General features: G+C 45.4%; 2 protein-coding genes across 12 annotated transcripts in view; one reads left to right on the top strand and one right to left on the bottom strand.

The window, feature by feature from the left end:
• The window catches only part of SCNN1G (sodium channel epithelial 1 subunit gamma), a 212,458-nt gene that overhangs the window by 74,700 nt on the left and 124,889 nt on the right, over nucleotides 1-12,869 (top strand). The window lies entirely within an intron of this gene.
• Nucleotides 580-12,869, bottom strand: part of USP31 (ubiquitin specific peptidase 31) — a 79,488-nt gene continuing 67,198 nt past the window's right edge. For 5 of the 10 annotated variants that reach the window (XM_081554525.1, XM_081554529.1, XM_081554530.1 and 2 more), the window contains 3 exons: nucleotides 12,515-12,673; nucleotides 10,834-10,986; nucleotides 3,253-8,744 (listed from right to left, as the gene is read on the bottom strand). In XM_081554525.1, coding sequence (XP_081410651.1) covers nucleotides 7,192-8,744; nucleotides 10,834-10,986; nucleotides 12,515-12,673 — 1,865 coding nt within the window. In that variant the 3' untranslated portion in view covers nucleotides 3,253-7,191. Of the gene's footprint in view, nucleotides 2,565-3,252; nucleotides 8,745-10,833; nucleotides 10,987-12,514; nucleotides 12,674-12,869 lie in introns of those variants that run through there. The other 5 variants (XM_081554528.1, XM_081554534.1, XM_081554536.1 and 2 more) reach the window with 4 other exon arrangements.

Raw genomic sequence — 12,869 nt, 5'->3', positions numbered from 1 at the left:
GAACTTGAAGGATGGACTTGTAAAACACCTTTGATAATGGTGATCTCTAGTGCCCCCAAGTGGTCGTACGTGATGCGACATCTTCAATAGGGAGTCATCCTGAGAGGTGGCAAAATCTTTGCCACCTGGAAATTTTTATCACAACAGGATGGCCAAAAACGAAGATATCAGGGGCAAAAGAGGGTCCAGAAAAGATGACTCCTTTTATACCACTGTTGCCTCCCATCATAAAATCTTGGTAAAAGAGAGAAATAATACAAAAGTTTGAAAGCCCACTGGAATTGAGTTAAACTGTGAGTTTTTGTCTAGGTCCATGGCCCAGGAAAAACTGCCTCTTGAAGAAAATGGCTGCATTTATTCTTGGTTATGAAAATTAAATAAGCATGGATGTGATTTTTTTTTTTTGCTTTAAGATGTTACTTACAAAATGTATATATCCTTCTGTAACTTGTTTTCACTTAATTCTACAACTTTAAAGCATTTTGTATACATCAGTGTAGTACAAGTACCTGTTTAATTTCCAAAGTTAGTTAACACCAAAATTATGGAGGTTGGCAAGGGGAGAAAGAGGAATATGGCTTGAAGAGGGCATCATGTAATAAATTTATTATATTTCATTACATTTTTCCACTTTTCTCTTAAATTCCAACTGTATACTATATAATCAACTGCTGTTCCAGAAATAAAACATTTTAAACATAAAAATATAAATTTTGCTTCTTAAAAGTGCATACACTTTGAATAATAAAACATACAAATAAATAACAGAAGTCAGTGACACATCTCATGCACTTGCTCTAAAATAATTTAAAACATATGATACACTTTGTTTCCAGCCTCAAGGAAAGACATCCTGCCTTCCATATTACTGTACAACTAAAAAAGAAAATTATACACAAATCACTATGAATGGTGTATGACCACCACCAAAGCATTTTGTTATACAGTGATATGACATGCAGCTTTTAAGACAACTATAGAAATTCCACTGTAAAAACTTAAGAGATCAAGAAACTACTTTTGTAATGGGGCTTGAATTCAATTTTAACCAGTGGTGAGAGGCACAGTTGGTGAGCAAAACCAAAGGGAACATAAATGCATATTAGGCCTATAAAGAGAACTTCAGAAACACGGTAACAGCCTCCCCATTTTGGTATAATGACACCTCACCATTTAGAATAGCACCTAGGGGATTTCATATTGCATTTTCACCATTACAACAGGTATCACTGCTCAGGGCAGCCTTTCTAAAGGAGCATTTGCAACTTGGGTTTTTACTTCTAACTTATTCCTTGAAGTGTTGAAAAACTCCGGTAAACTGTGTTTTCTTTCTCTGTAGGCAGCATCATGCTTAACAGGAAGAAACCACCTGAGAAGCACAGCAGCTTATTTTGAATATAGTGCATTCAGCTCACCACAGATTAAAACTAAATTTCATTCGCCTCCATAGGTAACATGTACTGCCAGATTTTTGGATGAATATTCATTTTTTTAGTTACATGAAAAAAATACTGAGGGTTACCTCCCTCCAAAAAAAAAACAAATAAAATGTTTCACATTCATTTTTAAACTAAAAAAAAAAAAAATTCCTGAAACTACATTCTGGATAGTAGAGAGTGAGCTAAATATTCCTCAATAGGAAATTGGGCGGCAGCCTAGGGTTTGCTACTATAATTTTTACAAGGTGACCATGGTCTATCAGAATCAGGGACAGGTTTTTCAAAGCCACTGGAGGTTTTACTTTAGCATTTTCTAACTCAGAGTGACCGCCCTGCTCCCTGCCAAGGTCTGGCCCTGCTGTGGCCTCAGGCGGAGAGGCTGTGGAAAGGAGGCAAGCCCCACGGGACACCGACTGCTCCAGCGAACTAAAGACCCCCGGCTCCCACCAGATGGGCAAGTGCTGAGGCACACAATGCTCTGAGCTCCTCTTATCAGAAAGCGCCCCCCCCCATTTCAAACAGGAGGTTGATCAGTAACTTTTTTTTTTCTTGTCTCTCCAAAGCAACAGAGGACTCTGAGTCGTTTGTGAGTACTTTACACGGCAGTGATTCTCGCCACAGTTCTCAGCAAAGGAAAGGTGTATCACCGTGCTTTCCAATTCTGCAAATTAGAAACACCTCAGAGATCTAAATATATTGATGGTAGTTCCTGGGACCTGCCACTACACTAATTAGATCAAAAGCTGAGGAGTGGGACCGAGGCATTTTTAAAAGTTCCCGAGACAATTCCAGTGAGCGCTGGGTATCCGAACCTCAGACAAGTTCTTCACAAGAGGCTTGATGGAATCCGTGAAGAGTATGTGAGATCTGAAGTCTGAGATCCCAAGTCTGTTATGGATCTCCCTTCTCCCTCAACTGGGAAACACCAGCCTTAGAGGACTCCGAGCAGCTCTAGAACCTAACCCGCTGTGGACGCTACTGTACACCTCACAGCTCAGTCTCATTGTGACCAGTGGTGGGGAAGCGCCAAAGCTTTCCAGAACAGCTGTGAGTCTCTACAAAAGTGTCTGAAAATTGTTAGCACTGTTAGAAGTCACATTCTTTCCTTGTGACCACAATAGAACCCTAGAAGATACAAAAAATTAAGATCTATAGAAAATGGCAGGTTATTTTTAGAACAAAATACTTTAGGAAAGTCTTCTGGCTAAATACAGTATATAAACCAGTTTGTTCAACACACCCATTTCCACTCCTACTTGCAAAATACTTATTTTACACACAATCTTGCCAATGATTTAAAAAAAAAATCGGCAAAGAGAAACATGTGCAAAGCAAACCAAAAAATCACATTCATGCTTTTCAGTAGTGATTATAGAATTACAAATTCAAAAATAGAGGTCCATAATCTGAGTTTTTTGTTCTTGTTTTTTAACTTACATTAAGGGTAAGTAGTCTGTATTTTTTTCTTAGTTGCTTGCATAGGTTGGAAGAGCATGCTTTCTGGGTTAGATAGAGGCCATGCCAAATTATATTCATTACTTGGGGGAAAAAATGATTGGTCATGCTCAAAATGCAGATGCAAAAACACTTTGAGAGTTGATCAAAAGGCAGTATGGACTGACTGTTCACTTAAATAAAAGCATGGGATTTCCCCCCCTCCAAAATATGGAGTTAGCAGTAACATTACCCTTTATGAAACTGAAGACAGACAGACTGCCCAGTAACAGCTTTTTCTTGTGTTTACGTTTATGATATAGGCACTGGTTTGTCAGCAACTTTTGCTCTTCTCAATTCCAAGTAATACAAAGTTCAGTGCGCCTCACAGAATACATGTTTTATTGAAACTGTGCTTGTGATTTGAAGACTATCTCAAAAATCCACCCTGGAAACACTAATAATCTTTGCATCCAATAATTATTATAACCTACACAGGAAACAGTATCTCCAGCTGCTCAGTAATTTGTCAGAATGAAATTTAACATCAGATGTCAATCTACTTTTTAAAACATGTTTATTTGAAATAAATGAGCTTTGTTCACAGCTCTTCTGTTCCTTGTTTTGTAAAGGCTGTCGCCTCTGTTTCCTTTACATTCTGTCCTGTTTTCTTCATGATAGGTTATTTTAGAGGGATGACCATGTTTCTCCCCACCCACCCCCAGGAATCCCCACATCCACCTCACACAAATGCAGATGACCAAATTCTAATGAAGAGTGACTTCAGAATGGATTTCCAACCTCTGAGTAGTAGAGACAGCACAGTCTGAAACAGCGGATGTGACAGTAAAATGTCTCCAAAGATGAAGAAGGGCACTTTTGGTTTCCAGAACAGAACAGACTTGTTCAAGAGGCCCACCGGCCTCAGCCGATCACCAGGATCCGCTTGCTCTTTCTGCTTGGGAGGACTGTCGCCCCGTCTAGGATGTCACTGGCACCCCTGGTTCATCAGCTGTGCTCCCAGGGCTCCTCAGCTACACGGAACTCCCGAAGCTCTCAGCTGGCCTTTACAAGCAAAGCCGGCCCTCACCGAATGTTTGCAGAATGAATAATGAAAGAAGGATTACAGAAGACGTCAGGGCAGCCTCACAGACAGTAACAGCATTTTGCTATACCACAAACACTCCCACACCCATTTCTATTGGTCCAGTGGAGCATTACTTACTTTCCGTTAGGCTGCTTTTAGGATGAGAAAATACACAAAAAAGGTGGGAGACGGTCTTGAGGTGTCACGAGCTTAACAGTGTCTTTGTGCTTCCACATTACATTAGGGTTACAAAGGCAAGGTGCAGGGCTGCTGGAAGGAATGATGAAGACTCAGTGCACTTGATGTTCACAGGAAAAGAAATCAAGAATAAAGGTTTTAAAAAGCAAACAAAGATTACAGATGCAACGGTACTGTTGGTGATTATTTTGTGCCTATCAGGAAATATGACTGCTCTAATCAGGCCCACCTGGTTGTCAACTAGGAACCCAGGTCTACCATCTTCAGCAGGTGATTTTTAACCCCAAAACACATATAAGCTCATTGTGCCAAACATCACTGAGAAGAGAGAAAACAGAACACCAAGTCCCTAACTCTACCAAAGAACTGAACTGAACCAAGTATAATTTTTCTATAAGATACTTCACACCACAAAGAGCATCTCCAAACTTTTGGGCAAAATTGCCTTTTTCTGTGGCTTAAACGCTGCAACCTAATAATTAAGGATGAAATTTTCATTGCTTACAAAGATGCTTAGACAGTGCCATAATACTTCCTGATTTTTTTACCATTTAAATCTGAAACAGGAACTAAATTCCATAGACATACAGTTTATAGATATGTAAAGTTTATTTCTAGATCCCATGGAACTTTAATAGATTTCATAGATTTGGGTGTTTTTTTTTAATTATAAAGACACTAAACACAATAGAAAATCCATTCTTGGAGAACTCCGGAATAAAAATATTTACCACCAGGAAAATTAAATTACATTCTATTAATGCTTAACTGTTTATATTCCCCACCCCACCCCACAAAAAGTGTTATTAAAACACTGAGTAGTCCAACTATGGTTCTAACACTGTTTCAGAGCTTCAGATAAAAGATTTCAAATGAGATTTACCGATTAAAGAAAGATGAGAGGTTCAAATCAGACAAACACTCAATTCCAGATATTGACAACCCCACATCTGGTGCAACCTTTTTAGGAAATAGAAGTGATACAGGGAAACTCAACGGTGGCTACACACTGATGGAGCTGTCAATGTGCTGCTCGAAGCAACAAGACCAAGACGGAGGGCAGTCACAGCCCGGCAGGGAGAGTGAGGCTGCTCTGGGAAACCAGACGCCCGCATGGCGAGATGAGGGCTCCCGGCGGAGCGGTGAAGTCATGATCAAGTGCAAGGGGCTCAGAGTAGGTGGATTTCACGGAGCACTAGCCTAACTCTCTCAAGGCCAGATGTGTTGCCTTAAACGTCGCAGGGGTCTAAAATTCCAGCTACCCTCAACACACACGGCCTCCAGACTTGCAAGTTAACCTGCTAGTGCTCAAATTAGCAGCAAAATAAAGTAACCTACTAGAAGCATTTCCCTAGCGGTATTCACAGAAAAGAAAGGGGGGGAAAAAAAGAATAACAGGGCAGTGCAGAATTCATAGCTATGCATGTAATGTATGTTATAGTTACTTCACACAGCAATACTGAAAAGGGAGATTATAAATGGATCTGTGTACAAGGTGTTCAGGAAGAACCTGAAGAGTCCATGACTTAAAAAAAAAGTTAATATGTAAAAGCATATAAACTTAGCATGCTATATTTCACAGCAAAGTGACAAATGCTATTCAAAGAGAATCAGAACCATGACTCTCTTTGACGTTTTTAAAAAATGGAAAAAAAAAAAAGCTAAAAATTCCAGAACACCTCCTAAAAGCATGAAATAATCTATATACATATCTTGCTTATCTGTGAATTTCTTGAGATTCCCTTTTTCTCTAAATGAGAAACGCCATTTTCACTGACAATGCCAGATGAAACAGGCTCTATCCTGCTTATGAGTTTCTGGGTAAGGGATTAAATCTTCAGCACAAAGAATAACTAAATGCATTCCTGAAAAACAGTCACAATGAAGCCTGACAGGCAGGAACAGAGTGTGCATATGACACTGTCAGACACTGCTCGAAAATACCATCACCGGCTGCTGGCATCAGGCAGCTTCTTTCCTCTCCAAGTTACAGGACGAGGAAACACGGGTGTGCGTACTCGGGGCAGCACGGAGCTTCCAATTTCTAACACAGAAAAAAAGCAACACCAGAGAAGGAAATGGCACAGATTTATGCATCCAGTCTAGAATCTATTTCTTTTTTTTCAGGAATCTTCTCTACTCCATTTCAAAACCCCAATGACCTTAGTGAGCAAATTTACAAGGGAAAAAAAAAAAAATTTAACTACTTGTGACTGGCTTTCTGGCTATGCAACTTGCCATCTCTTAGGACACATCCTACAGGTCAAGACAGCTTATGGCAATGCACGTCTTTGCAGATAGGAAGGTGGTGAAAGACTTCACTTCTACCTCTAAAAACTCCTCTCTGCGGCAGTAGGAGAAATGACAGCCACCCACAGGCTACCTTCTTCTTTGATCCTTTCACAGATGCACAACTGTCCTACACTAGCTGAGTATATACCTGAGAAACATTAGTGTTAAAATATTGCCCTTGACAAAGACTGGTAGATGGGGCCAAAGTGCAGAAAGCGACAGTTTTTCCCTCAGTTTGTTTCACTGTTAGTGTCACAGTTTTTAAGAGTTCCTGGTGCCACATGACAATCCACAGTTGACGACAAATTCCACTCAGATGAAACCCAAGTAATTCATCCTTCTACAGAGCACACTAGTGACAGCTTAACTGGTTTCACAGGTTTCAAATCCCTAGTGTCCAATGAAAGTCACTAAGAGTTCTCTAGAAAGAAATATGTACAGTTGCTAAAGGGACCGTCCAGGGTATTGTCTATAATTATTTCAGTTAGCTTGGTGTCAATGCTTTGCCTATGGCTGTTATTTGGTTCAATGGCAGAATAAGGCGACGCTTTTAACAATTTGCAATTGAATTCTCCACATACACACACGCGCGCACACACACACCACACACACATACACACACACAGCAGGCACGTGACCCCAAAAAAATACAAAACAGAAGCATAAAGGGCTTTGGTGGGAGGGAAGGGGTTCTAAATAAATTAACATCTTTACAGATAAAACACTTGGACTGCAGAAGTATCACTGAGGTTTCTGAGAAGGCCGTGCAGAGGTTTGCATGCTAGAAGGTAACTTTTTGGAGGATTTCTCAGCAGACTGCCTGCACCCAGGAGACGAGGGCACTGCAGAATCGAGCTGGGAAGTCTTGGACTTGCGAGCGGACAGAAGGGAATGCTTAGCAGAAGCGGGGTCCTTGGAGGCAAGCGGCTCTTTCCCAACCGCACTGGCATTTGGCTGCTGGGAGCCTTTCTCTGCCTTGTCGTCCACCGCGCTCTTACAGACCGACTTGACGGAGCCCCCACCCGCCTTCTTGGATAGCAAGGTGGTCTTGCCCAGATCCGTCGACCGCCGGGTCTCCTTCTGTCTCAAGGCCGACTTGAAGAAGGACAGCCCCTTGTCCTCGGACTTGCTGTCCCTTTTCAGACCAGCCTTCACACTCATGCTGGGGGAGCGCAGGCTGGCCATGGAGGAGCTCCGCACGTGCTTGCCGTCCACCCGGCCGTCCCCAGCCCTGGCCTGGCTCACGCGCGGGGAGTTGGGTTTGGAGCTGGACGTGACGCTGGCCCTGTCAGAAACCAAGCTGTGCCTGGAACCCTCTCGGCTTAAGCTCCTGTCTGAAGTCCTGCTCTTCCCAGGAGGGAAGGGGCCCCTCGGGGTGGGGCCTGAGGCTTTCTTGGCAGATGTGGAGGAAGCAGTGTAAGCTAGGGAAGAAGCTGACTTCTGCTTCTGGAGTGAAGGGGATGACACGGACTCGTGGGACTTGGGGGAGGACTCCTTCTTTGGGGCAGGGGCAGGAGAGGAATGCCGTCCACTGGCCCTGGAGGAAGAATCGGCTTTGCTTCGGGAGCGGGAGGGCTTTACAGACACTTTCATGGGAACGGGAGAAGAAGGGGACGTACTGGAAAGAGAGGACTCCTGGCTGGCCAAGGCTGGTCTCCCCTTCCGCAAGCTTCTATCTGGCTCAGAAGCGCCTTTGGCGCTGGGGGATCTCTTGGTTGTGCTCTCTGGTTTCTTTGCGAGGGAGCCTGGGTGGCTTGGGGGTTTCACCTCTTTGACTGGAGAGCTGTCTACAGAATCGCTCTGATCCACATAAGCAATCTGGTTATTGTTATCAAATGGATCAGAGACGGGGGGCAAGTGATCCCCGTGTGCCAAGCCTCTGCTCTGTGTGTCCGCCACGCTGGAGTTCAACTTGCGGGTGTCCGACTCGTCTCTGAACACGCCTTCCATGACGGCCAGAGGGGCCCGACCCACAGCCTTGTGCTCCCGCCGACTGTGACTGTCGCTTGAGTCCTGGTGGCTGCTGGACAGGTTCCTCAGGCTACCGAAGCAGGAGATGGAGACCTTGTCATCCACAGCCTCTCCGATCTTCTCCAGTGTGGACGCAGAGGTGTGAATCGGAGAGTCCCCTGAGAAGCGGGAAGGGGAACTGGAGCGCATTTGCAGCTTGGCAGACAGGGACCAGGAAGGCCGGATGCAATTTTCATTGACGGCCAAGGGGCTGGTGACAGACGGTCTGGATGACAAGCTCTGGCGCTGGACACTTCTCACGAACGGACGAGTTGAGAAGCCTCCTGAATGCAGCAAAGAGATTACCATTAAGCCAAGCCAACAAGACGTGCTAGTAACATCTACAGACCAAAGGAAGGCCAGCCGCAGGGGATGACAGGAGTGTGACCTTCAGAGCCAGTGCGTCTGGGGTCAGTGAGTCATCATGTGATTTTAACTTTTCTGAGCCTTTACCTATAAAATAGGGGCATTCTAACTTGGGGATCAGCAGACAATCTTTTTGCTCGACATCAGGGCTCAGCAGACTTTTCCTCTAGTGGCCAAGACAGTGAATATTTTAGGCTTTGTGGGGCACCTGTTCAACTCTGCCACCCTAGTGCAAAAGGAGCCACAGGCAACACACAAAAAAACAGGCGTGGCTGTGCTCCAACAAAAGTTTTGTTAACAAATAAAGACAAGGGCCATATTTGGCCTGTGGGTCATAATTTCTGACCCTTGTAACTCACAGAGCTACTAGGAGAATTAGATAAAATCTTCAAAGTCCTATGCCCGGCAAGGTACCTGACATTGCACACCGCTCAATAAATGTGAGCTACTTCATTTACGGCTTTCATCTTACTAAGGACACTGGGGCCCACAGCAATGAGGTCCGTGCCCGTGACCACACAGGTAATTAGAGGCCGAGCCAACACCAGAACCACAACCCCTTCCCCCAACTCAACATCACAGACAGGCGGGCCTGTGATCGCTGACTGTGAAAGCCATCGGTGGAAAGAACTAGAGACAATACGCTTCTACCCGGAATGCCTTAAAGCCTTCAAGAAAAATATTCATAATTAGAGCAGTAAGTGACTTTGAACTTCCGAAGAAAGTATTCTAAATGAAATTCTCCACACACTTGCTACTGGAGCTGTGGTATTAAAACAACTCCATCTGGATGAGACCCTGAGAGACAGGCCCTGGTCCTGTCTCCACCCAGCACGACTGTCTGATGATGACCCTAAAGGCGATACAGATTCCCTCAACTCCATGGTTTAGAACAGACTGGGGGCAAACCATATCTAGGCTCACTGTTGAAACAACAGTGAACTCGAAGTTTTAAAGGCTGTGCTGAAAACCACTTCCAAATAATAAACAAGGCAAGGGGCACTGTCAGTTTTTCATAAAATGTCATGAGCGCCAGCCAGGAGCTTGGTGGTTACAGCCCAAGACTCTTAGGCTACAAATGAAGAAGTGACAGTCAGAAGAAGGGGCAGAGCTGGAGGTGGGACGGAGTTCTCCACGGCGGGCCTTCCTCCAGACTCCTGCTTTCTTCCTGCAGTTCATGTTCTCAGATTTACCCATCACCACTAGCAAGCAGCAGTTTACTAGAAGCGATGGAAAGGCAGGCCACAGACTGACTAAGACCTGCTGGGGTGAGTCACCGAGCTCCCTCTCTCCCCCTCCCAACATTCCAGCTGCCTGATCGCCTCCCCCCAGCCTGGGGTTCCAGGTGGAGGCGGAGGGCTGTGTTGCCACTAGTCCTGCGGGAGCTGAAAGCAAAAACACCAGAGCTCAATTTTTATCAGCTTTTCCAAGCTTGTATACTGTGACTGTTTTCAAAATTCTCCCAAACAGCTTTATGCAAAGGCAACAAGGCAACAGCTTTTGTTCTAGCTGCTTCTGTACTCCCCAAGCACGCACCACAAGTCCCTCCAGGGAGACAGCGTGGTGGGAAGGTGAGAAGCCGAGCAAGTTGGAAGCCCCCACACCAGGCCCTGCCAAGCAGCTCATCACTAGGCGGCCTCCCGCAAAGCCCTCGGCAAATCACAAGCTCGCTGAGTCCCCTCACAGCTAACTCTGAAGAGTTTAAAAAGCACTTTGAAAAAACTGTACCTGTTACCGTACAGTTAAAGCTCTAGCCTCTACATTAGACTTTAAAAGTGGAAAACGACAAAGTGGAAGGAAAAAGTCCTGGATCCCAGAGGAAAAGCAAAAGGCCCTGTGGTATAAAAGGTTACATACGATGGTGACCACAGCCACACAGCCCCCTCACTGTCACCCCCTTTTATGTTCTCCCACCTTTTTCGTGGGACTTGGCTCCTCAACATGAGGGAGCCTGCGCGCGTTCATGAGTCGCCGTTTTGGAAATCTGTCACCGAAACCCAGACCCACCGTCGTCTTCACTCCTCTCCCCAGTCATCTCCACGGACTCGGACAGCGAGGCCAGGGAGGTGCGTCTGGAGGAAGCCGCAGAGGTCACGCTGGCTTGCTTGCTCCCCGGGAGTCGGCTCACCCAGTGTTCGCACAAGGAGGAACTCGTGGAGCCTGCAGGAAAGGAAGTGGGCACCGAGGTCAGGCCAGAACCCCAGGGCCTCACTGCTGGGCTGGCGCTAACTCCCAGATCCCACACCGTGCCTGCTCGAATGCCCCCTGTGAGGATGAAAAAGAGGGCAGATTCCCACACACCTCTGCAGTTGTAAAATCCAAGTACAGGGACGGATACTTCATAAAGCAAAGTCTTAAGTGCTGGCAACAGAATGGAACAGACACAACTGTTCATACCTTCCATCTACCCTACAAATGTTTACTGAGCACTACACCCCAGGTACTGTTCTAAGCACTTGCAGTAATACTCCAGACAGAGGGACGAAAGCAAGCAGCAATGTACTGTTACCTTCTTGGCCTGTTTGGTGAAATTTTTAAATCATTTAAACCACAGTATTAATATACAACAAGCACACACACTCACACAGGGCCACGTGCCATTCTGTCTTGTCTGTTCCAGGAAGGCCCTTAAATATGAGTTAGAACAACAGAAACCACTCCTGAGATGGAGAACGTGCAGCAGCATGAATATCTCAAGGAGACCTCAAGGGGGTGTCAGGTCCGAGCACATCTCAGACTCTGGAAAGCACTGAGGGACGGCACTAGAGCCCTGGAGTCCCCACCTTCTGTGAACTGAGAGCAGCTACAGACGTGAATGCTGTACTGCGTGGGGCGTGATGCACCAGGGGTCTCTCTGCTTCAGCAATGCTTCCTTTGAGCAGCTTCCAGCTTATCCCTCACAAGCTTCAAGGGGAGCAGGGATGAATAACTGAGCACACAATGCCACGTCCCAGAACTCTGCCCTATTCTCTCAACTCCAACTTGGCATTAAGACGCGTTCTCCCCACTTGGATTGTGTGTGGCTGCATCAACATCCAGTGTGGATACTGGTTCTTGTGTCTATTAAACACAACAGACTAGATCTCATCAAACTAAACCCAAGCCCTCTAAGATTATTATAGCCTTCAATCCTTCCCCTAACAGAATAGGCCAATCTTACTGGAAAAAAAGAGTAATTTCTAACGGTGCTTTACCTTTTACAAAAGGCTTTAACGCAAGTTTAACTGATCTGCTGCACACAACAACCCCATGAGGTAGGTAGTATTATTACACCCATGTTACGAATGACAAATACGTGGCTTAGATGGGACATGCTCCAAGATAACCCGACCAAGGGGTGGCAAAGCCAAGTCTGGTTCTATTTCCAAATCACTCAGTCTCTCTACTCTGAGAGCACCCGGTGGTGCTCCTCAAATCCCTGGCTCACTGACTCCACAAGTAAATAGCAAGAGCGTGCTCTGAGCTGGGCTCCACTCCACCTCCATGGGAACTCCTGGTTCATAGTTGCTCGCACATTCCAGCCCCGTTTGTTTCACTGCAACCATTCTGCCTTCCAGATTAAATGCAAATGTGACAATTAACCTGATCCAACCAGCAGAATCAGGAGACCTTCTGGAGAAGTCCTCTGGATCATCAAATACCACCTTCTGTTCTCAGAAAAACCACTCCCGGAGTGGAATGGCCTTACCCGCTACCGAGCTGTTGGCTGACCACGACGGTATAGCCGTCCGCCTCTGGTAGAAGAGGATGTACGCCGTCTGCGTGCAGACCTCATCTTCCGACAGCTGCTGCACGTCACTGTCGTCGAAGCAGTACCAGAGGCCATCCACGGAGTTCTTGCAGAATGCTGCCAAAGAGAGCCCACCAGCCATCAGCACCGGCGTGGCCACCCTGGCCGCTACACTCCACCCACAGACATCGTTTCCTTGTCTCACATAATTCAAGAACTTTTTTAAGGTTGCAGGTAGTAATGCAGAGAAAGGGCAAAAAAAAAAAAAAAAAAAAAGCCAAATTCCAAATCATACACAGGCAAGATGTTTCAA

The sequence above is a fragment of the Giraffa tippelskirchi genome, chromosome 13, assembly GCF_054371585.1.
Source record: "Giraffa tippelskirchi isolate mGirTip1 chromosome 13, T2T-mGirTip1v1.2.pri, whole genome shotgun sequence".
Classification (NCBI taxonomy): domain Eukaryota; kingdom Metazoa; phylum Chordata; class Mammalia; order Artiodactyla; family Giraffidae; genus Giraffa; species Giraffa tippelskirchi.
This window is presented reverse-complemented; position numbering and strand designations above follow the sequence as displayed.